The sequence below is a fragment of the Suricata suricatta genome, chromosome 11, assembly GCF_006229205.1.
Source record: "Suricata suricatta isolate VVHF042 chromosome 11, meerkat_22Aug2017_6uvM2_HiC, whole genome shotgun sequence".
NCBI classification, from domain to species: Eukaryota; Metazoa; Chordata; class Mammalia; order Carnivora; family Herpestidae; genus Suricata; species Suricata suricatta.
This window is the reverse complement of record NC_043710.1, coordinates 85,758,974-85,786,169: the sequence shown is the minus strand read 5'-3', so window position 1 is coordinate 85,786,169 and position 27,196 is coordinate 85,758,974. Positions and strand designations below refer to the sequence as shown.

The window sequence follows — 27,196 nt, the reverse complement described above, 5'->3', positions numbered from 1 at the left end:
GCTCAGGGGCAGCCCAGAAGACTTCTGTTTTCTGGGCTATTGTTCTCACTGCCATCTGAGACAGCGTGAAAAGTTATATCCCCAGTCATAAAGCAAAACTGGTTAGTGAGATGCTTAAAGCATGCTTTTAAATGCGACTATTTTAGTCTTTGAAGCCTTTAACTGACGGTCACCTTCCTTTTCTTCCACTCACTGAACGTTGTACTCAGAGAGAGAGAGAAAGACAGAGACGGAGAAAAGAAGAAGGAAACAAGAGCAACTTACAAAAACAACCTCAACTGAATGTTCGACTCCTGATTTCAGCCCAGGTCATGATCCTAAGGTTGTGGGATTGAGCCCCATGCCAGGCTCTGTGCTGAGCACTGAGCCTGCTTGGGATCCCCTCTTTTTCTCTGCCCCTCACCCTTCTTACACACATTCTCTCTCTCTTTTTCTAAAATAAAATGATTTTTAAAACCCTATCCAAATAAGGGATGACATGTGCCATAACTCAGACCTCCAGAACAAACCTGTATTTCTGCTGAAAGAACTTTCTGACACTCCTGTTTGTTTGACTCTGAACTCGATTGCCACAGAGCCTCATGGTGTTAGGTTATCCTGATGGCAGTTCATGTCTCTAGTTTGTACTTCACATTAATTCTTAGTTCATGGGATTTCTAATTCATCCCTTCCTGTCTCTCCCTGAAACAGGGACACTTGGAAAGATGCCCCAATTCTCAGATAATTCTTTCAAGGTACTAAGATCATCTCAGTCAAAACCCTTTAAGTCATACTTGTAGACTGTTAGCTCTGCAGGCTTCTCCCACATGGGAAATACAGTAACTAATACATGTACCACTTTCAGAGAGGTTTCTGTTAGAGATGGATATCAGCCTTTTACGCCTCCCAGAAACTCCTAGATCTTCTGCAGAGCATCCAGCGATCCTTACCAGAATCTTATTCTGTGAAGGGTGACCGAAGCCATAGGCTTTCTTTGGCCATGATCCAAATTTTAGAACTTAGGGTCAGTTTACTTAATCTCATTATCCATAAAACTACCCTACTAGGAAAGTTTTCATGATCACATACCTAGCTAAGAGAGACTGATGAAAACTGCCATAGGAGAATCGATTGTGGATGCTGGTGGGGAGAGGGGTGCTTAAGCCAGAGAGAATACAGACACACCTTCAGTAAGGGGAAACTAAGTTGAGGACTTGGTATCGGAAGTCGAGGCTGAAGGTACAGAAGGGCTGGCCTTTACACTTGGCAAATGGCAAAGCACAGATCTCCCGCACCACAAGAACAGAAGCAAGTATGACCAGTTAGAGACCCCGCCACCTCCAAAGCCCACAGAGTCATACTGGAGGCTCCTCAGCCTTTCCTTTCTCCTTCTAATTAAGCTGCATGTCTCCTCTCCCTCATCAGTAACCAACTGGAGTCCAGGGCTTAACACACCCAGGAGCTGAGGACGACAGGAGCCAGCACGCTTACACATCTTGAAGGAGACTGAATATACTTTTCCTCTTTCCAGAAGTCATTAATGGAAAGGGGCAAACTTTCTAACAGTCTGCTGTCCAGAGATGCGAGAGGATTCCCTTGAAAAGTAGCACTTTTCCACATACTAGTGACAGTCTTTGCTTGACTGTCAAAGACTATGGGAAGTTACCGCAGAAAGAACAGGGTAGGGGACCTTTAAGTCCTGCCTCTCTCTATAGACCTTGTTGCTACCTCAAAACACAGACATAATTCCTGGACACCCCTTCATCCAAGGAACTGCACCAGGAGCTACAGGGAATACAGCATGAAAGACACACTCCTGATCTTTGAAGGAGGAGTACATTTTCTAAGCCTTTGAGTTGTTCTCAAAGGTCAGCTGGCTTTCCTAGTAAAACTCTGAGAGTTCTCTGATATAAGAATGAAGATCAAGGTTGCTGTTAAGATCAGACAGGCACTTCCCTAGAAACACAGGTATGACTGTTTGCCTCCATGCACACAAAGGGTGCCCACATTTCAACCTGTCTAGGGTGTAGTCAATTACAAGAGAATGGTGGCCTACATAGTGGAGTAATCAAAGCCTAAAATAAGCTCCACTCAAACAACACAATTTCTAATTCTTAGAAAACACTACAATCTTCTGGAAAGGATTTGATAGTTAATGCATTAATGCTCAATGGATATTTCTCAGTCTTCAAAAAGCCTCCAAGGTTAGGCAGCACATGGGCTACAACACATTCAGACAGTGAACTGTTTTATTACCAGATTCTCAATCAAAACCTAAGCTCTCAACCCCCACCTCCCTTTCCCTATGCGCTTTCTTCAATTCCTCCTAGAAAAAAATCAGTAATAAAGCTCAGTGAGAAAAAAATAAAGGGTTTCCTACAGAGGCTAGGATCTGGACAGAACATAGGGCAACTAAGGACACTTTTCCCATTTGAACAGCTAGCTGAATGAGAACTTCCCTACAGAAGAATCTAGAGTATAAGCCATTCAATGATGCTTTTGAGAGAGAAGTTTTTCCTACCACTCTTGGAAATGATCCCTTGGGGTGGAACAACACTGCTTACTTCCAAAAATCAATGGCTATTCACAGAATGGTGGGACAGATGGATCAGATGTCTTAGAGTCTTCTTCATCCCAGCACCCCCCACCCAAAAAAGAAAGAGGCTGACTTCAGTCTTTAGGGATATGCACACGGTGCCTTCTACTGAGCCCACCATGGCAACAAGCACACAGAGGCTCCTGAGGTTGGGGCAGGGAGCCTACCTGTGTAGCCAGCCAGAGCAGCAGCAGGAATGACAGGCTTGTCCTTGTTGAGGTCAGCACGGTCACGCACATAGTCCTTGAAGGTGCCCTTGGGCTTGTGGTTGGGCAGGGCAGCTGGATAGTCCTCTGAGTCGAAGCTGTCATAGGAGGGGACGCGCTGCAGGCTGTTGAAAGATGACTGGCTGCTCCAGGACTGGGTAAGGCGGTCACAACTATCGTAGCTCTCCACGCTCTCAAAAGAGTCCTGGCCTCCGAGCTTACCTGGGGGGAAACGAGGAGGGAAGAGGGCAGGGGGAGAGGAATTGGGAAAAGACAACTGTAAAAACCCTCTCAGTGAGGACGGATTGCTCATCAGACCCGCAGGAGGGATGGAAGAATGGAGAGGCCAGAGGAAACAGAAGAGTATGGGTGGATGGCAGGGAAGGGCGCCTCACAGGGCCACCATCACGAGCCCATTGCCACCGTGTTGTCCTGTGTTACAGCCCCTGGGACGGAGACTCAGCTGCATGCCCCTCACATCAGTCAGAGTGACATAGCAGTGTTCAGAACCTCAACAATTCTAGAGCCAGAAATCCAAGAGCAGAGACTCATACATGGTATTACGGAATTTCTGGCTGACGTAGTAGACTCAACGAAGAGATGAGGAAATCGGAGCAGTATCAGGCTCAACTCCCTACTCCAACCCAGGCCAATGAGATGGTTTCAAAAGGCCCAATTTGGCAAAATACTCTGGTCATAAGAAAAAAAAAAATTTCCACTAGACTAAGAGCAGATTGACCTTCCTTGACCTTGGAACTGAAGTGTTATTTTTTAGCATTTTTTCCAAATACTATTTTTAAATGAAATACATGCAATGCCTCTATGCCTTCTCAAATACAGAAATAAGTAATGAGATGCTTTTTCCAGGAGATTAAAAACAAACCACTATCGCTCTTCTATCCATGTTCTTTATCCTTTCCAAGTACAATTTTGTACTTGAAATTTATACTTCACTGGGGGAGTGTGGGCAATAAAAAACAAAGGAGTTGATTAAAGAGTTAAGGTCCACAGCAATGTCAGAAATCCTTTACTCTAGGAGTTGCTTAAAGCATTCTTAACTGACCACAAGATCACGCAAGTTCATTAATTTCCCAAACCAGGTTATAAACAGCTGCTATGATTGCATAATAGCTCCTAGAGAAATTTCCATTGGCAAAAACGCCATTAAAAAGGAGACTAACCAAAAAAATAAATAATTTGGAGGAAAATAAATGTATCTAAAAGCTAAAATGCTCACAGGAATATGTCCTATGTTTTCCTTTCAGATGGCTTTCAGACAACCTACACAGGAGACTAAATGGCCATCTCAATTCAGCACAAACCAAAGAGGCAAAAGGATGTGACAAATGTGTATGCAGAAATGCTACGTCAACTCTCAATTGTTCAGAGGTGGCTAGTCTACTAGAAAGTTTAAATCCCAGAATAAGGTTCGCCTGTGCAAGCTAATACTGGTGGGTTTCTGGTGTATCCTCCCCTTCATAATAGTGGGGGTTGGTTAGAACAGTGAAATTCAAATATTTAATTATGGCATCCAAGCCAAAACTAAATATATAGTAATTAGGAAGGAAGATTGTTGCTCATAAAATTTAAACAAACAACCAAAAAATCCAAGATAAAAGGTACTTAGTTAAATATATACTTTTTGTAAAGCCACTGTTCTAGATTTCCTGAATCCCTTATCCTCTCCAATACTACTTTTAACAGAAAGGTAGTTATTTACCCACTTAATCTCATCCCTTTCTCAAATCATCCATTCGAAGAAGAGTAATCTCCGGAAGGCAAACTGAAGAGCCCCATGGGTTACAACTCTGCTTACCCAGTCCACTGGCACATTTGCAAGTCTTTATTATTATAACAAATGAAAGAACTGTCTTTTCCAGAAATTCACATTACAAGACTCAAGAAAACAGCCTACAACCTGAACGCAATAGCCTCTTTTTAACAGAACAGGAAATTTTGTAGCGTCTCATAAAAAGGTGTTTGGTAAGACCAGCTCTCCATCTTAATGATCTTTCAATTTTTCTGTGAGACAAACACACTGAAAGCCAAAGAAGGAGAATTCATTTTTTCATGAAGAATACCCCACCAAGTCACCAATATTTAGGCAGTACTGATACGTGAATCTCTCTGAGATGACTCTACTTCGATCTGTCACTTTTATATTTGGAGGCCATGGAGACTGGAATTTCCACAAGCAGCAGAGCTGAGTGTCCAAGGAGCCCCAATAAGCAAGGGCACTAAACTAGGCCATAACCACCCTCTGGCAACCTCTCAAACATGAGCCAAATGTAACTCAGTGGAGAGTTGTGGTTTATGGCAGTAGGCTGCTTTCTTTTAGCTCTATTTCACAATCCTGGAGCTGGGAACCTTCGTTTACGGGTATTTTCTCCAAAAATGGGTTGAATCCAACTGGATTAGGCACTCAGTTATGCTACTGTGTTCATGCAGGGAAGCATGTGTTCTCGAAGATGTCCGCTGGCAAGCTCCTCTGAGAAATGGCTCAGAGCAAGGTCCTTCCAAAGCGATCAGACTCCACCAAAGAGACCTCAGAGCACTCTAAACAGTGGATGGGACAGCCCCATAGCAACCCACTGAACAGACTAGCACAAAGACAGTACTCAGAGTCCAAATAAGTGGGACACAGAAGCACTTTGTATACCATAATGCAGTACACGAATACCATGATTATTACTACTAATAACCCACTAACAGTAATGCATTCATTCGAACCAATCACACCATGGCCGTTTCCATCAGCCCCTGGAAGATGTCATGTTTGCAGAACTTCTAACCTGCAAACAGCAGCATGAGCAAAACGGTCTTCCTCTCCAGTTCGTGTGGTCAGTCTGTTAGAAGGGGAGGAGAATGAGGCCAGAGAGAAACACCTCATGCCCCTTTGTCCAGGTCACTCTCCGGTCCACAGACATTGACATGGGGTCAGAAGGATGCTGGAGACCAAAACCAAGAACGGAGAGAAGGAGCGGGAGAAGGGACAATCACACAAACGCAAAGGCAGACACAATTTAAAAATAGCGCGATGCCAGAGCTGCCTGAAGTTACATCATGGCAGAGCCCAGCCCTCACACTCGGCCTCATCACATATATGTAGAGAAAGCCCCACGAGAAAGAGTTTTACTGCTTTGACCTGCCTGGAAGAAAAAAGGTACACATATACACATGTGTGTATGTATTTAAATAGACATGCATCCAAAAATAAAAAAAAAAAAAAAGAGTCAGAAAGGGGAAGGCAAAACTGGTTCCACCCATCCCTTTTGGTCTGAAACACAAACACCCTGGGGCCCTAAGAAGGAAGATTACAGGTTCAGATTTTGCTAGGGACTTTCCCTCTGCAGGGCCTGCTGCCTAGCCTAAGTGCCTGCTGGGAGGAAGTATAAGCCTCATACTCAAAGAAGATGACAATATGTATGGCCCCTGGTGCCTGTAGAGTGATTCTTCAAAGCAAAGCGGTCTTTGGGCTCCCCTCTGAGAGACTCAGGAGAGGCAGCAGGCAATTCGTCACTGAGCAGAAATCACTACAAGGCCAGACCAGCCTGTCTTCTGTGGCCAAGGCTCACAGCACCACCTCAACGAGCTTTCTCCTGTTCTTCTTCCTGTTTGTAATTTTTCTCCACTTATCCAGTGGGAGAGTCTTTTTTTTCAACTTTCTTGAAATCAGCTAGTTCTTCCTCAACGAACATATCCCTCCTTACAGAAGACTATACTTTTCTCAGAAACAAAACCACCTGGACACTTCATGAGGCGGGCTTGTGCCTCTAAGTGTTTACATTCTGATCTTAAATTTGGGTGTGCTTAAACTTTCTTTGCTTTATAAAGTCAGTCCGCTCTATTTTGAAACATTTACTTTGCTGTCAGTATTTTTTCATTGTCATGAGAGTCATGTCAACAAGAGTACCTTCTTTTGGAAGCCTCTGGCCACCTTGTTACCTGGCCCTCTAGCTAAATATTAAACACTTTCACCACACTGCTGATGACTGGTTCCAAGTAATCCACTGGTTAACCATCTGTGTCTTCCCAAACCAAAGAAGTCACAGGAGGTTAGAGAGCCCAGGCTGAGGAGCAGAGGCCATTCAGATACCAAGCCAGGGTCTGCAGTGTGATGCAGAAATACTCTAGGAAGAACACGAGGACACATGTGAGGTTCAGAGCTTTCCAGGAGGGTCACCTGAGCCATTTTTATCTGGTTGTCTCTTCTTCAAGCAAAATTCTCCCAAAGAAGATAAATCACACCTCAAAAAACAACCACATTCAACTAGTTATTATTTAATAAAATATTTTACCCAAAGAAGAAATGTGATTGGTCATCATGCCAATTCCTGCATGGACGCCATGGCCTTTGTCATTATGGTGGACCTGGCTAAAATTCCATGTTGGAAAGCTCTTAATATCTAGACATTCCAATGGACAGGCTTAAACTCAGGAAGGTACAGGGCCAATAACAGAGGAGGAAAAAAATGGGACCTGGAAAGCTCATAAAGTTAGGTAATTTCTTGGAAACCCAAGAGCTTCTAGAGAAGAAATCTGACCTACCACGACTGGTCCTCCCCATGCACATGTTGTCTGGGGTTACGACTTCTTGTTTGATGGCGAAGTAGTCTGTCTGCAAGGTGTCTGTCTGCAGAGGGTCCCGGAGAATGACTGAGGGGTAGTCGTTCTCATACTTGAGGGAGAGGAGTTCCTCTGAGCTGATGGGATGGAGTGTCTGGTAGGACTCTGTGATGAAGCTAGGCTCTGAGAACTCCGAGGGAGGAACGCACTGAGCATGCTCAATACCATAACCTGGAAAGAGAGAGCGTGTGCCACTGGAGAGAGGGCCAATTTGCACCTAAAATAAGCAGTTCCTCACCATTTAGAACAGCCCCACAAGCTGAAAATAAGTTTACTACCTTAGAGATTGAAAGGAACACATATTTTAAGTCAGAAGCACCTGGGTGTTTAACCTTGCTCTACTACTTAACAAGATACTTCCCTTTTCTGGCTTAATTTACACATCCCTAAAATGGGGATGATTGCAATCTTCCTCAGAATGTTGTGATAAAGATCAAATGAGGGTATATGTATAAAATACATACCAATGCTTGTTATCTTGTAGTTAATATCACTGTTGTTATTAAGAATGAAAATCATAATAAAATGGTAAAATGAAAACAAACCTGCTCAAGACTCCTTTCCAAAGCAAGGCCATCAGTAAAAACAGCCCTACCCTAATTCTCTTCATCTGGCCACCTTTGCAGAATGGTTAGGTATCATCTCTAGGATGGGATAAGGCTTTATTTTCTGGAGTAGAATCTGAAGCTACATGGCACATGCAGAGGAAATGCTGTCATATCTATTAGTAAAAGGGAAGAAAAAGGGCCACAACCATATCCCTAACGCAACCCTCTGATAGCCAGCACAGTGCACAGGATCAAATAACATCAAAGTTCAGGGGTCAAGTTCTAGTCTCTCTGCATGAGTTTCATGCTGAAAGAGAGAAATCCTGGCATGAAGGAATTTGCAGGTTAATAAGGACATCAACACATAAATAGGTTGAAGCCTTGCGCCTTGTAGGAATAACAAAATAAATAACAAAGAGGCTACAGTTAAGAAAATATTATTTTCCACAGAATTGCCATGGAGGACCCTGAAACCATCTGGGACAGGAATCCTTTCCTAGGTCCCTGCCATAATAAGAAAAAACCACAGGAGATGAGTGGAAGGTGAACTTACTAATGAAGTAATCCGAGGTATAGCGGGATTCTGGATAGGTAGGGTTGACTCCATTAACTTGATATGGCTTCACATCCTCTGTAACAGATGGGGCAGGGAACCAAACAAAGAGGTCAACATGCAAGTAACGTTTGGTCTAAAAGGACCGCAATGATCTCAGACCTTCTTCTAAGAAATCTGCATGTTCATTAACTGAGCTGGTGTGTGAGTCTATCCTGACTGGGGCCTTGTCTAGAAATGAGATCACAAAAGTATGGCTAAGTCTATTATTTCAGTAGCTGCAAAATGGGATTTAAGATCTTGGCAAGAAGGCCAGTGAGTAATCTCTAAGGGCTGGGAAGCCATCCCACCCTCATTCTGATGGATGTGTGGACCACATTACCTTTGGAGTCATGGGATATTACCAGAATCGATCCCCAATACTCAAGCAGATCCGTTCCAAAACTTTTCGGAAATACATTACAGTCTTTAGTCTTTAGGTAGGTAGATTTTATAGCCTCCACTTCTTCTAACAGAGGTCTGGCTTTTGTGTTGTGTTTTTTCCATCACCCCCACATTTCAAGTGTAGGCCCAGAGGAGAACAGGACACTGGTAAGGTGACTCTTTGGTGGACATGGCAGGGCTCGTGCAAAGAGAGAAAACAGTTATCACCAACTGCTGCTGGTGACCTGGTGCCAACTCTCCTTAGAAGGAGAAAGATATGCAGGTGAGGTTAACTGAGCACAGACAAGCTCTACACTGAATTAAAGTAAGCTTCAGGATCCTCTCATTACCCTGGAACCCAATGCTGTGACCTCAACCATTGTACGGAGTGGTCTGATTCTGTTTCACCATAAGAATCAGACATAAAGAGGGAGTATTGGTTTGGGTTTTTCCTCAGATATCTGATAGCTTGCTGGGAGCAGAGACTGCTGGGAAAACAAGTTTATGCCTGCACAGAAAAACAGTTCCCAGTTGAGATAAAATGATTAAACTTTGCTTTAGCAGCTTATCAGATCGAAACATCCCTGCACCTCTGGCCTTCCACCCCACCCCAAACAGCTATGTTCTGGGGCTGTGTTGCTCTAGTTTAATTTCAGAACAAAAGCTACAGCCTCCATGCAAACATCTTGCTCAGCTCTTCAAGGATCTAAAGGGAGATGGTCCTTACTGGCTCTCCCAGTAGCAGGATAAGACCTGTATTCTCAAACATTTTCAATTATTTCCCCATTTGTCTAAATTCTATTCAATTATGACTTTGTGGGAAGAAAGTAAGCCAAACCTGTCTTAGAGACCTAGACACTCCCGCATGAGTCCGTATTATTATACAAAGGACGCAGGGCAGGAAGTTCAATCAAAAAGTCTTAGGTTTAAGGAAATGAGCCATCTAGAGGAAACCACCTAATCTGCCCTCATTTTACAGATGAGGACACAAACGGTACCCGAGCGACTGTTCCCATCTCACCGGGCTGTTTTGAGACTCCAGAGAGAATATGTATCTTAAAGCACTCAGGGAACAAGGAGATGCTAAATAGTTATTAACGATGGCTGTGATCACAAACCACTCCGGAACACCTGGCAGCTCCATGGAGCTAACTAGAGGGAAACAGTGTATCCGTAGACTCTACCTGGCTTACACTGTCTGGTAGAATCCACCTTTGTGTTTATATGCCAATGGCTACATCAGATCTGTTACAAGCCTGCCCTATCTCCTCCCTCTATAAACTGGTCTCTCATGTCAACACGTAGGAGTGGGTGTTTGTGCAGCTACAGGGGCATGTCAGGATTTCGGGAAGCCTGCGCCCAGCCATCCTCAGGTGTGGTAGCCACAGCAAGATGCACCTAGTTCTTGACTATTTATTTTCCAACAGAAGCTGAAGAGAAGGAAGAAAGGGAACACCTCTGGGCCCAGAGGAATCTAATTTGGGGCTCTCCTGAGCATTGTGGAGTGGAAAATCTCCTCAATCTCCTCGCAAACAAAGGGAGGTATTATATGGAATAAAAATTCTAATCTGAAGCTCCACTCCCCGCCTCCAGCGTCTGCGCCACGGGCTGGAGCTGGTGACCACAGGGAAAGGGTGGGCCTGGGTCAGAGAGGCCAGCGGGCTTCTAGGCTTACAGTCAGCTGGAGGGCACCGCTGACTGCTGGTAACTACCATTTATTTTAAGAAGAAATTCAGAAAAATAAGTGCAAAAACACCCAAGTTTGCCGCCTGCTGCTGTTTCTATACTCAGCCAGGACTGTGGTACATGAGTCACTTGGTCCAAAAAGGTTGGAAGAAGCTCATATGGGAGGCCATGTCATTACAAGGTTGCAACATGGTGTCCTGACATAACCCCAGTGTCTGTTCCGGATGACAAAGGTATACCACACCACAGCAATCCCAACCCCATGAGCGGGCAGAGAAGTTGGTCTTATTAATTAGCATTGAGCAACAAAGCTTTCTTGCAGATGCAGACAGGTGTCACACAGCTACGGATCAAGGGAATGTATATTAAGATTGTCGGGGGCGGGGGGGGGGGAAGCCTATCCGTCTTGGAGCTGGCTGCAGACACTGCTCCAAGAGAACATGTGTCTAAGATAAGGACTGAGATAAGAATTTTGCATAGCAAGAAGCTTCCTGAGTGCAATCTTGTGAAATATTACAATCTGAACCCCTAATACATAGAAGAAAAAACCTAACATTTATTAAGCACCTGCTACATGCCAGCCTGAATGTCTCCACAGCACATATCAACCTTGAGAGGCCCCCACGGATCATGGCATCGATTTCCCACCATTGGGTGCGTTCCCCCATCTACTGCTGCAGCAACTCCACCCTACCCCCACACCGTTACCTTTCTGCAGGATCTCAAGATGTTCCCACAGAATGTCCCCGACGAAGTCTGGCGCCAGCTCTAGAAAGCAATCTTTCCCTAGTGCACAGAGAGCTGCTCCATTCATACAGAACTTCTGGAAGTCCACACCTTTCAGGCTGAACTCATTCACAGCCCACATCACCCAGTCCCGAACATGGGTTTCTGTCCATTGCCGGGGGTCTGAAGAAAGCGAGAGAGAAAATGGAGATGCAGCAGGGCACAATTTACCTCTTGCCCAAGCCTCAGGGAGGACATTAAAGGATCTGAATGCACTGAGGATGCTCTCTGATTTACAGATTTAGGAAGCACCTGCCTGTAAAGGCATGTCATGGGACACCTCTTATAATACCCACCCCCAACACTCACCAACCCTACCTTCTCTATCTCGCCAGCTAGGGGATCACTACCATCGACCAAAAAGTAAGACATGAGTATTCTCCACCCTTCATTAAAAATCATGAATCTCTTCTCTCACTGCCTTATTTTCATTAGATATTTTTTAAGTCCAGGACAAAAGAACAAAATGGCTTCTTTAATAGCAATAATGACAAAGTCAAGTGTGTTCTGGAGACTGCACTCACCTGCCCCTGCTCTTAATTGTTAAAATTCACTTGAGGCATTATTATCGATCATTTTTACCTTAGGTAATTACAACTAGCAATGATCATAGCAACTAGTAACAGTAAGTCATTGTTGCAAATGCAAATGCTAAAGTTGCTAATATCAACATTATCAGGTGCCTGTTCATTACACCAGATACCCTGCAAGGGTGGAACAGCATCAGGGAACAGACAATACATACTCTTCCTGCATGGCCTGTGGTTGAACATGAGTACATAAGCGTGGCACTTAGGGTGGCAGGCTGTGGTGCTCACCATACACCTGCTGTCAAGGTCACCCCTTTCAATCTAGCAGATGACTTTATGAGATGCTGGAAAAGCCAGTGGTCAGAATTCACTTTGTGAATATTATGCTTTATGCTCCTAATAAGATGTCAGACACTGCTATCAGCTGAGGCTTTTGGTAAAGTAGATATACATGAGAAAAGGTCTGTAGGTACATTCACAGAATCTAAGAAGTGGGTCTGACTGGGCTGGAAGCAATAGACAGTGTTACTCTTACTCAATAGAAAAGTATTCTTTCTGCTCTCAATTGTTCAGGAAATGTTACTTGCTGAAGGCTTAAGTGTTCTCCAGTCATCTGTCCTTTCTGACAACTCCAGTCCCCTTGCATTCCTAAATAAACCCTTTCAGATGAGAACACCCAAGTATAAACACATTTCACCAAAGTACATGGAAAAGAAAAGAGCCATCAGTTAAATTCCAAGGAATGTAGGCCATTGAGTTCACCCAATGATGGCCCAGAATTGCTCTAAGTCTGGGTTTTCCAAGCTTCTCTATGCTTTGAAACTGCCTGACAGGCTTCAAAAATACTGATGCTACCAAGACTTGCATGTTAATGGGTCTGAGACATGGCCTGGGCCACGAATTCTTTGAAGATCCTGAATCTTGTTCAAACAAATTTGGGAACCACTGTCCTTGTGCAAACAAAGACAAACTGTCTTGTGCAAACAAGTTTGGGAACCACTGTCCTAAGACCAAGATGGCAGTTGGCAAATCTAGGAGATGCGGAAGCATGCGCACGACGATGCCGACAAAGTATGGCGAGCAATCGTGTCACTGTAGGTGAGACAACTAACCTCACCTAAAGTCTGGTCCCATCTCTTTTTCTAGCAACAAAACATACCTTTGGGAATTCCCAAACGTTGCTGTTCTTTAGAGAAACCACTGAAAGTAGCTTTCAATGCTTGAGACATCATTTCTTTGCTGCTTGGAGTTAATAGTGGGACATCAGCACATTCCATATCTGTAAGAAAAAAAAAATCATATAAATAATAAAAACCACACAAGTGATGGAGGTTAGCTAGACTTACTGTGGTGATCATTAAATAATATGTGCAAATATCAAATCATTATATTGTGCATCTGAAACTAATATATGCCAATTATATCTCAATTTAAAAAAAACTAATAGGTAGTTAACCACCCATAAAATATAATATGACATGAATGGTGAAGAAGGCAAGCTGAGAAATAACTATACTAACAGCCTCACCAGGGCAGGTAAATTTGGGGGGCTTTCCACAGTGTGGTAGGCCCCCTCAAAAAAAATCTGACTCTTGCCTAGAATTATCTGCATCCTTGACCAAAAAAAATGCTTATTCTTTCTGTATAGCTTTACTAATTCATCAGAGTCCCTACTCACACTTCACATTCACTGGGAGTATTAATGTGACTACACACTTCCAGTTACCTATGAAGAGGAAATAACATTTATCCATTCAACAAAATTGAGCACTTGTTATACGGAAGGAATCAGAGAAAAAGAAACAATCCCTACCCTCCTTGAGCTGGATATCAGATTCTGGCAGGGAATTCGGTCATAATAAAACTATTTGCAGAATTAAACATTCAAATATGTCAATAAAGGCTTCAAAGGAGAAGCAAAAGATGAGATGTTAACATAAAACAAAAATTCCTGCAAGGCTGGAGAAATCAGAAAGGGCCTTTCTTAGGAGAAAAGAGATGCGTGACCTGAGATCTAAACCATGCATATGAGTTTTAAAAAGAAAAGTACTCTAGACCAGTAGTTCTCTAAGGGTGGTCCCCAGACCAGCTGCATCATCATCACGTGGAAATTATTAGAACTGCAACTGCTCGGCTCCTGAATCAGAAGCTCTGAGGAAGGGGGTGGGGAAAGCCCAGAAGTCTGTGCTTTTAACACACAATCCAGGTGACCCTGATGACCATGGTCCTAGACAAGTGGAAGAGCAGAAATTAAGGTTGTGAAATGGGGGGAGGAGGGGAATCTTTGCCTGTTTTTGTGTCAGAAAGATGAATTCAGTGGGAGCGGAGAAACCCCAGGGGCAGTTGTTTGAGAGGAGACAGACAAGTGCAGAACCTAAGGTATCCTGATGGACATAAAGTCGCCCCACACTATAGTTTAGATTTGCATGTCCCTAATGATTAATGATGCCTAGCATCTTTCCATGTGCTTACTGGTCAATTTTGTATCTTCTTTGGAGAAATGTCTATTCAAAAATCGTGCTCATTTTTAAGAGTTGTTGGGGTTTTTGTTGTTGTTGTTGAGTTTTAGGAGTTCTCTACATACCCAAAATAGTCGAAAAAGGTTTTAAGGGGGCGCCTGGGTGGCTCAGTCGGTTAAGCATCCGACTTCGGCTCAGGTCATGATCTCACAGTTCGTGGGTTTGAGCCCCTCATCAGGCTCTGTGCTGACAGCTAATTCAGAGCCTGGAGCCTGTCTACAGATTCTATGTCTCCCACTCTCTCTGACCCTCCCCTGCTCGCGCGCTCTCTTTCTCTCTCTAAAAAATAAATAAAACATTTTTAAAATAGGGTCTCAAGCTCTCATGCTCATAGCAGCATTATTCACAAATAGGAAAATGTGGAGGCAAACCCAAGTGGCCATCAAGAGATGAATGGATATGCAAAATTTAGTGTATACATACAATGCGATATTATTCAGCTGGATAAAGCCACACATTATGCTAAGTGTGATAAGCCAATCACAGAAGGACAAATTATATGAAGTACTCAGAATAATCAAATTTGTAGAGTCATGAAGCAGAAAGGTAGCTGCTGGAGCCTAGAAGGAGAAAGGGATGGGGGAGTTTGTTTAATGGGGGCAGAGTTTCAGTTTCATAAGATGGAAAGAGTTCTGGAGTGGATCATGGTGATGGCTGTATAACATTATGAATGTCTCTAACACCACTGATGTGTATGCTGAAAAATGGTAAAGATGGCGAATTTTATGTTAGGTATATTTTACAATAAAAAAGAAATGGAGAAAAGAGAGAGAGAGAGAGAGAGAGAGAGAGAGAGAGAGAGAGAGATCACCCTACCTGCTCTGTAAGGAATGGCTGAGGCGATGACTATGAATAGATGTGGGAAATTTTGGTAAGTTATTGCATTAGTTGCAGTGAGAGATGATGGTGGCTTTGAGTAGGGAGATGGTGATGCAGATAAAATAAGTGGACAAAGTTGAAGTCCATATAAAACTTGATTTCTGTAGGTGGTGAGGAAGAGTTAAGGTATCAAAATCTATACATTCACAAACATTTCGTCCTTTGCTATAGCCATCTGTATTTTTATCTCTATGTCCAATTCTTCTTATACTTGGAGAACAGATTCAAAACAAAGATCTATAAATAGAGCTCAAATTAAAAATTCTCTGCATTCAACACAGGCACAAGTTCCTATATAAAAGCTAACAGAGAAATGACCTGAGAATTCCTACCAGCCATCCCGTGATCCTAAGACAGTGATTACACTTTACGGCAGTAATTTCCAGAAGCCCTCTTCCTCACCCTGAATCTGGACTGTATCATATGAAACTGACTTATTCAATGGCTGAGTTCCAGGCCCGGCTACTGTAGAAGTTCCTCGACTAGCCATCTCTAAACCCTGGCCATTTAAAAAACTTCCCTGGACACACATAATGTGTTATTGGCTGAATAAAATGGAAACATGGAAGGAAAAAGATGACAATAGGTGACCTCTGCAAAAAGGAACAAACATATCGTCTCCAAATGTCAAAATGAGTGGAAACCACATTGTAAGAAAGGAGAGGCAGCACTTCCCCTCCAATTTGCTTTGGGTGATGCTGTCAGGAAACAGCTTAGGGTCAGCTTTGCCCTGAAAGGACAGAAGGGCTCACTGCAGCGGCTCCCCAGGCCTTGCCATGGTGGGTGAATCTGAAGGTCTAGGGAGTGGAGAGTCTGGGCTGCCCTGAGACATGCCCCAAAAAATCTAGTAATCTAGTGGAAAAATCAACATGCCTCCAGGAAGGTTGACAAAATGATGGAAAATCCCAGATAGTTAAGAGGGAAAAACGGGGGGAGGGGATCAAATGCTGATTACATAACATCCAGCCCTTCAAACAATGGAGTAATCATCAAATGAGTCACCAAGAAAGACATCAATGCTGCCCCTCTGTCCCTACTCTACACGCCTAAGAACAGCTAAGTGCCAGGTCCAGAAATGTCTCCACTTAGAGTAGAAGTCCGCTTCACCTCAGAGAAAGGGACTTTTCCTTTAACCCCAGAGCATTGTTTTTTAAAGGGACGACCAACTGTCACATCCTCACCTCCCAGCACAGGGCAGAACATACCAGTCAATCAACAAATGGTTAGTGATTTCAGTGTTGTCCACATTTGAATCAACTCTCCTTCTCTTCACTCCCGTCCAACACAAACTCATGAAGTTGAACTGTGTGGGTTTTGTTTTGTGTGTCTGTTCCCTCCACTGATTTATGATTCGATGAAAAGAACTTTACTGATGGAGGATATTGGCCGGGACAACACATGTGGAAAATACAGGCCAGGCCAAATGGCCCAAGCGGTTCTGCTGCAAGCTGGGAGTGAAGAAGGAGATTGGCTAGGAGGCCCCAGGCATCTTCCGAACAGAAGATGCCAAGGTGACGTGAAAGCCAAGGATGACAGCAGAAAGCCTGAGAAAGAAGTTTCCTGGAGTCTGTTTCCTATTGACTCCACACACACTGGCAGTATGGACTGGACAGGACCGCTGGGCTGACAAGTCTCCATGCAGGTTCCTGCTTCCTGTTAGGGAACCAGACTCTCCAGGCTCCCACTTGTGCTCTCCAAGAGAAGCAGCTGGAATTACTTTCGCCTGTCCACCTCCATGCCATCTCTGAAAGCCTGGTCCCCATGCTGTTAGCTGCAGCTGTACAGGACCCGTTAGCTCTGCCCCTAGCCCAGGAGACACAAAGTGCTGGATCCTTTGGAAAAGTGCTCACAGCCCAGCTGGCTGGCAGAGGCCAACCCCACAAACTTGGGACACCTGTATTTGCACTCATGAGCTCAGGAGAAGGCGTGTCATTGCCCCTGGACCCAAAGGATTCACACAAGAGAGTCAGAGCTATTCTCCCTTGTTAAAATGTATGGAATGCTGGTTTCAAAAAATTCAAACCTCTTCTATAAGTGAGTGAACAATTAGCCAGGATTATCTTTACTAGCAAGATGGGTACCATGTTTAAAAGATGATGAACAATCACATGCAAAAGCAGACATTAATCTCAGATAGTAAACTCTTTTCATATAAAATACAAATTGAAAATTTCCCCTTATGTTGCTAATTTGTGGTTGCAGCAGTTCTAATAATTACACTGATCAATAATAATTAAATCATTACACAGGTGGAGAATCCAACCTGCTTTAGCCCAAGGAGGCATCTATGTTATTCCTGCCACATTTTGCCTCATTACCTATTATAATATTTTTGCACTAGGTACCTAATATTTCTAATTCTAGGAACACCATCTAGAAATTAATCGGTGCCCCCCAGAAAATGTAACTAACTGCATTTCATGGACAAGTACTAAAATTGCCTTGTGTTAATATTTGTATTTGCAGTATCTTGAATTTAAATAACACATTGTCTCCAAATGCAGAGAACCTGACCTGAAGATATCTTATGCCAATACAATGAAGCCTCTAAGTACAATGTATTAGAAACTGAAAACATTATGAGCATATCAGGTTTCTAACCCAGTGATTATCCCTCAGGACCCTCCATGTGGGTTAATATTTATAAGAATCACCCCAAGTTTCAGAGAAAAGAGTTGTACAGAAGCTAGGGAACAAGGAATAGTCCCAAATTCTGTCTTACCAAGATTGCACGGTATTGAGGCGGAAATGAGCAGGTAATACTACTTGAATCAGTAAGGCATAATGAACCCGGGGCCTTCTGAACACATGCAAACATCTGCTCATTTTTTACTGTAGCCTGACCCTGAACAAAGCTTATACACACCCCATGGATGGTTTAAGTCAAATGTAGAACAAGGGTTTCTATTCACTCATATGCAACTTAAGTTAAGGGCTGTTTGATGTCCCAAGAACCCATGCAAGACGTTTTCATGTGACTTTTCATACCATCCCTGTAAGTCATTTGAAACCAAATGACTCATGTCAACCATGTTGCATAGAAGCTAAGCCTGAAGTGATGTGTGTTCTGGGAGAAGTCAGGCCATGGCGTTACTGACCCGAGATGTTTCTCCCCTCACCGTTCTCAAACTACAGAAGAAAATGGAGCACCGGGAATCAAAGGGTTAGGTGATGAAAGACAAAGCCAAGCGCTAGAAATGGCAGGTGCATTATTCCAGTCTTGCACAACCATCAGACTGGCCAAACCCCAGCAGGTTACTATGATGATAGTTAGCTGTGTGTGGCGGATGCTGTCCCAAGGAAGAGCAGCCTGAAAGATACACGAAGAGTGAATACCATGTGTTACAGTTCAAAGCTGCTCTTTGGTCCACTAAGATCTTCCAGAAACACTATTTCACAATATCACATGGGAAACTTCTGAGGGTCCTGGGAAGGTATTATTGGATCCCCATTTTACAGATGAGGAAACAAAGCTCCAAGGCAGCAAGAGATGGATGTGAAATCACAGATCCAGTCTTTTTTTTTTAATGTTTATTTATTTTTGAGAGAAAGACAGAATGGAGTAGCAGAGGGGCAGAGAGAGAGGGAGACACAGAATCTAAAGCAGGCCAGCTGTCAGCACAGAGCCTGACACGGGGCTCAAACCAAGGAACCATGAGATCATGACCTGAGCCAAAGTCAGATGCTTAACAGACTGAGCCACCCAAGTGCCCCACAGATCCAGTCTCTGAACTCTTCAATCCAGGCTCTTTCTACTCTACTCCACTGCTGCAGCAATTAGGAGTAGATCAGAGATCCAAGAAAACTAAAAGTTTTACAGCTCAGAGAGAGAAAATGGGATTTGTATTTTTTTCTTTCTTTTTCCTTTTTTTGTAGTTTTATTACTTAGTCTGAAAATTAGATACATTTGAGGAAATAATTAAAAACTTAAACGTTTATTTCTTAGTTTGAAAATTAGATACACTTGAGGAAATAATTACAAACTTAAGAACTAATGCCATAAAGACATAATTAAAAGCCATTTACAGAATCAACTGTAGTCTTGTCCCTCTTCGTGGGGCTACAGGCAGTGACGCTTCCTTCCTTCCATAAAAGTGTCAAAGTTAAATGACAACCTGGCTTCCTTCCCTGTCTGCGTTCACCCCTGAGTCACCTTGATGTGTGATTGTGCACATCATATAAGGTTCAGGAGTTAATACGATTCTTAAATGAAGGAAATCAAGAAGAAACCTTCTGGTTCATATGGGGAAGAAATAAAAAACAATAGTCCCAAATGGAAAGAGAACCCCAAAGAGAAGAGGAAAAGATGTAGTGGGATGTGTGGGGGACTTGACTCAGCTTAGCTGGTCAAAATCCACGGGTTCGTATCTCAGTTTTGCCACTAATATAATCACACTGGATAAGTCACTTAATCAATGCATTGCTACAAAGAGGTCTGTTAATAGGTCTAACATCTCTCTAGCATTTTTAATTTTCTTTATGGCACTTTTCAAATACACCCCAAAGTAGAGAGAATTGTATAATGAAATCTTATTCAAAAGCTATCAAAACATTACCCGTTCTATTTTGTCTCCTTCCTCACACACTCCCAAACCACATGTCATTTCATCCACAAATATTTTATTGTCATGAAGACATTCTCTAGATAAAGGAGGATCATAATATGAAAGCTTACGTGAGACAGAATAACTCCTGGAAAAAGAAAGGAAGGCTTCAGGTTACTTTCCATGGTGCTTACATGTAGATCTACATTTTATTTACTGGCCCATCTAAACCACAGACCTTGTTTTCAAGCAGCACTGCCATGATCTGGAAAGTGTGGACATTGGATCAGAGAGAGATGTGCTAAAACCAGGATGGTAAGCCAGTGCCTTTGACCCCCACATCCTACAACGGGGACTTCAGGGGTCATTCTTCCTAATGATTAACGTCTGCATGAACTTCTAGCTATAACTTTGCAAGAAAAGGCTAGGGCTCCTGGGGAGCACCCAAAGGGCAGTGCCAAGCTGCCTAGAAAGTTCCACTGTGGGAAAGAAAGCACCTTCACTCAACAGAAACAGAAAAAACTGGCTGTGACCAGGGACTGATAACTCTGACTCCACAGTGGCTTGTTCCTGGAAAGCTGTTACTGATCTCTAAGAGGACTTCCCCCAGGGAAGATACTGGGATCTCAGAAGAATGTGAAAAGGAATCTCAAAACCCGTCTCTGTGGCCCTCTCTCTCATTTGTGGAAGGGTGGATTGCAACTGGGCATGAAGGGACCTGGAAAGGTTCTCTTTCTCCCACACTCCTGATTCTAAATCCTGTAGTGGGCCCTCGAAACTTGGCAGGCAGGACTTCCAGCTGAGGGAGCTAGTATCCACAAAGCTTCCGGCTGAGGTTAGTGCAGAGAAGGGAAATCGACCTCCCTCAGCTCTGTTGTCATAAACCTAATGATGTGATAGCAGTGAGGGACAGGCAGGACTCTGCTCCAGCAAGCACACATGGGTGTTGAGACACCCATCCCTACTGAACTGAACAATTCATCACTGCCGCCAAGTAATGGGACACCATGAGCTCGGAAACAGAATTCTAGCAGCTCCTGCCCTTCTCTTAATACTCAATCTCCTACGAACTACCGGCCAATTAAAAAAAAAATCCAAAGAAGGGGGAAAGACGTTGCACAGAAAAGCCCCAATTCACCCTCCAATGACCTGCCTGACCAAAAATGCAAGCCAGTCTCCAGTTACAGCATCTCGGCTCCTGTGCCAAGGCACTCCACCACTGGGAAGCGCGCACTGCTTGGGTAAGACGTGCCAGCCCACAGATAGGCGCTCCTTCTCAGGGGGAAGCTGCCTCGGGAAAGAAATGGTCCTCGGTGAGGCAAAGCATGCTCCCAAGTGCACTGGGAGAGCAGCCGCGGGCCCTGCAGCCGGGCCTGGGAAAGAAGTCTGCAGAGAGGACTTCTGAACATCTGTAGGAAGTGACTTCAGTCCACTCCTTTCTTCCCTTCATCCACCCTTCGCCCCATCCCCCAAAAGGAGTTTTAACACATTATTACCACTGAAGTCCTGAGGATTTGGTGACTCACCAGGCTCACACATGGTTCCAATGAGCCCTTGACCATTACATGGTAGGGGAGCAGGAAAAACAAATGAAAGCAGTTGTAATTCGGCAGCGCCGGAGTTCAGACCTGCCAGACAAAAGGGATTGCAGGCATGTTCCCAAATCCGTTCAGGCACCTGACATGCAAAGCTATTTTTAATCACTGGATTTATTTCTTTCCTACCCCTTCCACCATCCTCCACCTCAGCAAATGTTTCGAAGTCAGAGCAGAACGCAAATTAATTCCAGGTGTTCAGGGAAACCCAGAGAGGCTCTTCCGTTCCAGAATCTGAGCCAGAAAACAGAACTGCCCCCTGAGTCCTGCAGCTAAATTTTCTTGCTCTTTCTTTAGAATAGTCCAAATCTCCTACCCTAAACATTGGGCAAATGGCCTGAAAGAGGAAATACCTGAACAAGTAGAGGCACTCCTAAATTACATGTTTTGTTTTGTTTTGTTTTGTTTTTTTCTATCAGCCCTGGCCAAGTGAAGATGCGTCAGACAGGGTCTCTGAGACCACTGAGATGGCGCATTCTTTCATTATCCAGGATTCTCTCCCCTCCTTGCAATGAGGAGTAGATTAAATTAAATTAAACATGTGTGAAAATGCCAAAGCCTAGTACATAGTAGGTGCTCAGGAAATTTTTCATGATCTGAACTAAAAAGTGTCTTATAAAATATCAAGACTAAAAAAGAGACAGCAAAGAGAAGGTATCTGGCCATTTCCCCAGGTACAAGGAAGCAACTGAGAAAATGAAAAAAATTAATGCAGAAAGCCAATTCTGAGAGGCCACTGGAAATGGACATCTCATGAATCTGACTCTTTGTTTTAGCAGAGCAGACTAAAGGGGGGTCTGCAAAGGAGGAGCTCTTGCTTGCAGCAATACCTCTCAAATGTGTCCTGCCAAGATAAGACCTCACAGATACAAGATCCAATGCTCTGAAGATGCCTTTTGGTGTTCAGCACTTACGAGTACCATTTTAGAGTCGATATGACACAAAACAAAATTGTAATTCTGTGCTCAAAACTCTTCCCTGTAGGTTTGAAACCTGCCAAAACCCAAGCTGTGCTTTACCCCATTCACATGCCCTTACATGGATGACGCTCTCATGATTTAGAAAAATGTTTTAACTATGGAGATTAGGATTCCCGCATAAAAGGCCCGGCTCCATAACTTAAAGTTCTTACGTGATCACTTAAAGCCATTTACAGAGTGTGTCACGTGTTTCATATCATTTCCTGTGGAGATGATTACACTTGACTCCCACCATATCACACATTTTACAAGTCCTGAACGTCCTAAAACTGTGTGACTTCTCTGTCATGAAAACCACAGAGGAAAGCCCAGAGCCACGTTTCCATATTATTCAGGAGGAAAGCATGAATTGGGCCCTTTGAACCCCAAGGCTTTGCAGACGGTCGCAGGAGATCCTATTGCCTCTTCTCTCACCTTGTACTTCTGAGTGAGGGCTAACTCCTGGCCTGCCTTCAACTAAAATCCACATGACAGGACCACTGACTTTTGGTACCCATGTAGCACAGGATACCTGAACTCAAGACGACTCGGGAAAATATTTGACATCCTACATTTTGCTTTCATCCCAGCTCCCACGACTTCTAGTTTACGGATCAGTCTTTGGTGCCTCAGGCCCTGAGAGCCAGAGATGCCGGTGGACTGGGCTGACCAATTTATTTTCACTTCACTTGACCCCACCTCCCCTACCCCCGCTCCTGCCTCTTAATTTTCAGCACTGTTAACAGAACAGAATTTCACCTGTTACACAACGTTTTCTCCTATACTCCAATACGACCCTGCCAACAACCAAGTTTGCAATATCATCTCCAACCATATGTGAGAAGACCGAGGCTCACAAGGGTCATCTGAGTGATTTAGCTGAGCTGGCCAAGCCAGTCTGGGATCTAACCAGCACTCAAACCCGGATCCTCTGACACTAAAGCTACGTGTTTTCTACCCAGACCTATTAGCAGAGGTTAAAGCCGGGCATGCAGAAATGCTGAACAGAAGGACATTTCTTTCCATTTCCCCCATCATTTTCATCACAAAGAAAATTCTTCCTGGAGAAGGAAAGCACCTCAATCCCTGAGACCTTCTGCAGAGAGAAGCCACATCACCAGAACTTGTCGGAGCTTTACACACATTCTACCCAGAATCTCTCAGCTCAGGGCCCACTTGACACTTGGTCTGGAGGCAAAACACACATGGGGGGAGGGGCTCATGAAGATCACTAGGCAGGCCAGCCTGGTCAAGGTGGAGGATGAGGAGTTTTCTCCACGGGCAAAGGAAAAATCTGGGCAAACAAATGGAGTGGAGCCCGTTTATTTAGGCTGGAAGAGGTAAAGTTTTTCTGCACTTTTGAACTGTTTTCTCAAGGCCTGCCTCTCCCTCCCACGCAGGAAACAAACACAGAGACAGGCCTCTTGTAGCAAGGGCTCCAGTGGCTGAAGGCTAGCCCAGGAAAGGCTAGAAGGAAGAGGGGCGAGGGGTGGGGGGCAGGGTGCGCAGGGCCAGCAGACAGCCAGGAGCTGGAAGAGGAGGAGGGGGAGAGCTGCCAAGAAAGAGAAGGCAGGGGGGCAGAGACGGAAAAGAGAGGCAAAGAGAGGAGAACGCAGAGGAAGTAAATACTGGGAAATCTTAAACCAGAATAAAGGCCAGAGAGCAGAGTGGAAGTGGGCTGGGAAGATCCAGCAACTTCCAATTAATGATGTTCAGAAAGCAGCATTTTTCCATCAGTTTTGAAAGGAAATTCTCCTTCGGCTTTCTTATTTATTTATACATTATATAAATACATTTTTAAACCAAAAAAGAACCATTTTTTTCCAATGGGAAAAAGCCGTGTCTGAGATGAAAGCCAGTCTTCAAAAACCCCTCAGAGGAAGCTGAAACCCCACATGTCTTGGTGCTGCAGAAAGAAAAACAAAGTGGACATTCTTCCTGTGTTCTAAGGCTTTTTTATGCAGATGTGTTTTTCTTTTAATAAATAAATCTGAACAGAGAAGGAAAAAGCGTACGCATACACATTCACACAGTGCAACTGCCTGCTTTCAACCCAGGGAAACCGCAATAAAAAATAAGAATGCGTAACTCCATTTGCCCAATGCAGGGACAAATCTTCTCAAAATGGCAACCACAACCAGTGAAGCTGTATGCTCTACCTACGTAGCCTACCCAGGCCTCCCAGGGCGACAAGAGACCAGGTGCTACGGAGCAATGACAATCAGAGGTAGGGCTGGACCGAAGACCCAATCGCCAGGCTTCCCAGAAGGGCCCACAGAGGTCTCTGAAGACAACGTCTGACTTCCTAAGACATTCAGTCGCTCAGTCCTTTGTGAGCCACTCGGTTTCCCTCCTGGACCACGATAATGATTACACACACTGAACTCAAATCGGCCTTCTAATGAGTTCTAGTCTTTGGCCCTCATTCTGTAGGCTGAAGCCACGCATACAGGTTTAAGCTTTCCTCATGTATCGGCTTACCAGCTACTTTAACACCCCTTTGTCACCACCTCTATCCAGGTTTTTAAATTCTTTGGTGGCTCCTTCAAACATTCACGGTGGCACGGTTCTTGCCCAGCTGCTCCCCACTACCCAGAAGCATTCCTGTGTACCCGTGGTCCTCAAGATCATCATGAGCATATCCAGGCCAACATCACACTCCTCAGGAGAAAATGACACAATCACTCTACACCGTACACCTCTGTGGGTACAGACGGCCACTGAGTTTTCCAACAGCCACACTACTGAGGCTACTCAGAGAGCACTGCCAGCCCTTCTCTTCCACAGGGCCTGAAGTTCAGCCACTTCTGCACCCGTTGACTGAATCTTATTAACCTCAGTGTCAGGCTTTACATTTATCCATACTGAACTTGACCTCATTTGTTTCAATCCATGTTTCATGTGTGGAGATCACTTCTCTACCATGAATCTGTCCTCATTCTATGAGCTCTGTGCCATGTGCAATTCAGTAAGTATGCTTTCTGTATCCTGCTCCAATCTGAGTCCCTGGTAAAAATGTCAAGAAGTCAATGACCAAGTCCTGAGCCCCATAACAGCAGCTCCATAACAGCAGCTCCAGAAACCATGCATCATTCTGACACTGAGACATTCATCAAGACCCATTGGGTGCAGCTGCTCAACCAGTTACAAATCCTCCTGGTTTTTACCACCGTTGGACCCCCATATCCTCACTTGGAGCACAGATATATCATGGAAACACTTGGACAAAAGTTTTGCTGGAGTCAAAATCTGAGGCTACAATTTTCAGATGATCTGCACAGTACGCAAGCACAAAGGCAGCTGAGGGAATGAGAGCTGGGATTCAGATCTCTGCACAAGGAGAGAAAGAGAAAAAGACCCAGAGGGGGCTGGGGTGGGAGGATGGAAGGGAGGCAGGGAGAGAGGGGAGGAAGGAGGGAGGGAATGAGAGAGAGAGAGAGAGAGAGAGAGAGAGAGAAATGGAGCCACAGCCACTTTGCATCCAGAAACAATGGGCAGTTAGGGAACAATGGCTACAGACAAAGTCTTGGTCTATTTATATCTGCCACTGTTAGTCCCAGACAGGAGGAACTGGAAGTCTGCCCTGTATGCAGAGCTCCAACTGGACCCTAGCTGGGAGGAAGATGAGGTCACCAAGAATGCTGCCTGCTTATAACGGGCTCCTTTGCTTGCATAGTTTCTTCTTAGCAATCTAAGGATCTAAAGGATCTCTTTTGCCAAGTGAGGAAGTTTGCTTGCCTACTTGCTAAAATGCAGCCACTGCTGAGAAGGGGTAGGTCACACAGGTAACTGCGGCCCAGCCCAGGCCAAAGCAATGAAGGCCTTTCTCCACAGACGTCAAAGAAAGGTGGGGATGCCAAGGGAAGCCCAGCCAGTAGATGGAGGTCAACTCCACCATTCCTGAAACAGGAGTCCGACCCAATCTGTTCAGTACACACATCTGGAGGCACTATAACAGAGCTTTTCCACAGGGAAGTTCCCTCCTCACTCCTTTGGAGCTGGCAGAAGAAAGCGAGGAGCTGAAATTCACAGATATGTGTGTCTCACATCTCATGAAGGTCTCTGCTTCCTCTTTATTTCAGACCCTTTAAATAAATAGTCTCTCTTTTTTCTGGAAAGGTCATCTTCTGCTTTAACGTTACTTTGGAGTGATCATCAATTTTAATCCTTCCCATGTTACTTATATTCCTTTTTTATGGTTCTACTTCTCTTTTAATTTTTTTCTTTTCTTTTAATTCCAGTATAGTTAACATACCATGTTATATTAGTTTCATGTGTACAATAGTTACTGTGTTACTTATATTCTGAATCCTCCAAAAGGCCTGCTAAATAAAGAGGATCATCAGTGGTCACATCAGCCTGCCACAGACACTGAAACGAACACGAACACAGCTGAGCCAGGGAAGAAGGGGTAGGGACACAGGAGTGAGGGACACAGGACAGCCCTCAGCATCCACAAGCAACCGGTAGCCAGCAACGGCACCTTCTTGACCAAGTCCAACCTTACAGCCTCAAGAATCCTAAGTGCAAAGCTGGTATCTCCCAAAGGCAAGAAACTCATGGCTTAATACAGAGATTCCCTGAGGGGTAATTTCCACTTCCCATTCATACCTACAGGCTCCTATATCAACTACCCTCACCTTGCCCCTAGAAAACCAAAATGAAGTAGGCAGGAAGGGACCTAAATATTAAGATCATTTTCTTCCTTTTCATTTAAATAGCTGAGGATTTGTCGTTGAGACTATCCCAGGTAATGTCACCACATTC

At 44.2% G+C, this 27,196-nt stretch overlaps 1 protein-coding gene across 4 annotated transcripts in view; it reads right to left on the bottom strand.

Annotated features, from left to right (window-relative positions):
• The window catches only part of ETS1 (ETS proto-oncogene 1, transcription factor), a 64,351-nt gene that overhangs the window by 16,899 nt on the left and 20,256 nt on the right, over positions 1-27,196 (bottom strand). Inside the window, exons 2-7 of one of the 4 annotated variants that reach the window (XM_029956066.1) lie at positions 21,402-21,503; positions 13,093-13,212; positions 11,326-11,526; positions 8,509-8,586; positions 7,330-7,578; positions 2,743-3,003 (exon numbers count right to left, since the gene is read on the bottom strand). In XM_029956066.1, the coding sequence (XP_029811926.1) occupies positions 2,743-3,003; positions 7,330-7,578; positions 8,509-8,586; positions 11,326-11,526; positions 13,093-13,212; positions 21,402-21,503 (1,011 nt within the window). The remainder of the gene's footprint in view (positions 1-2,742; positions 3,004-7,329; positions 7,579-8,508; positions 8,587-11,325; positions 11,527-13,092; positions 13,213-21,401; positions 21,504-27,196) is intronic. The other 3 variants (XM_029956068.1, XM_029956067.1, XM_029956069.1) reach the window with 3 other exon arrangements.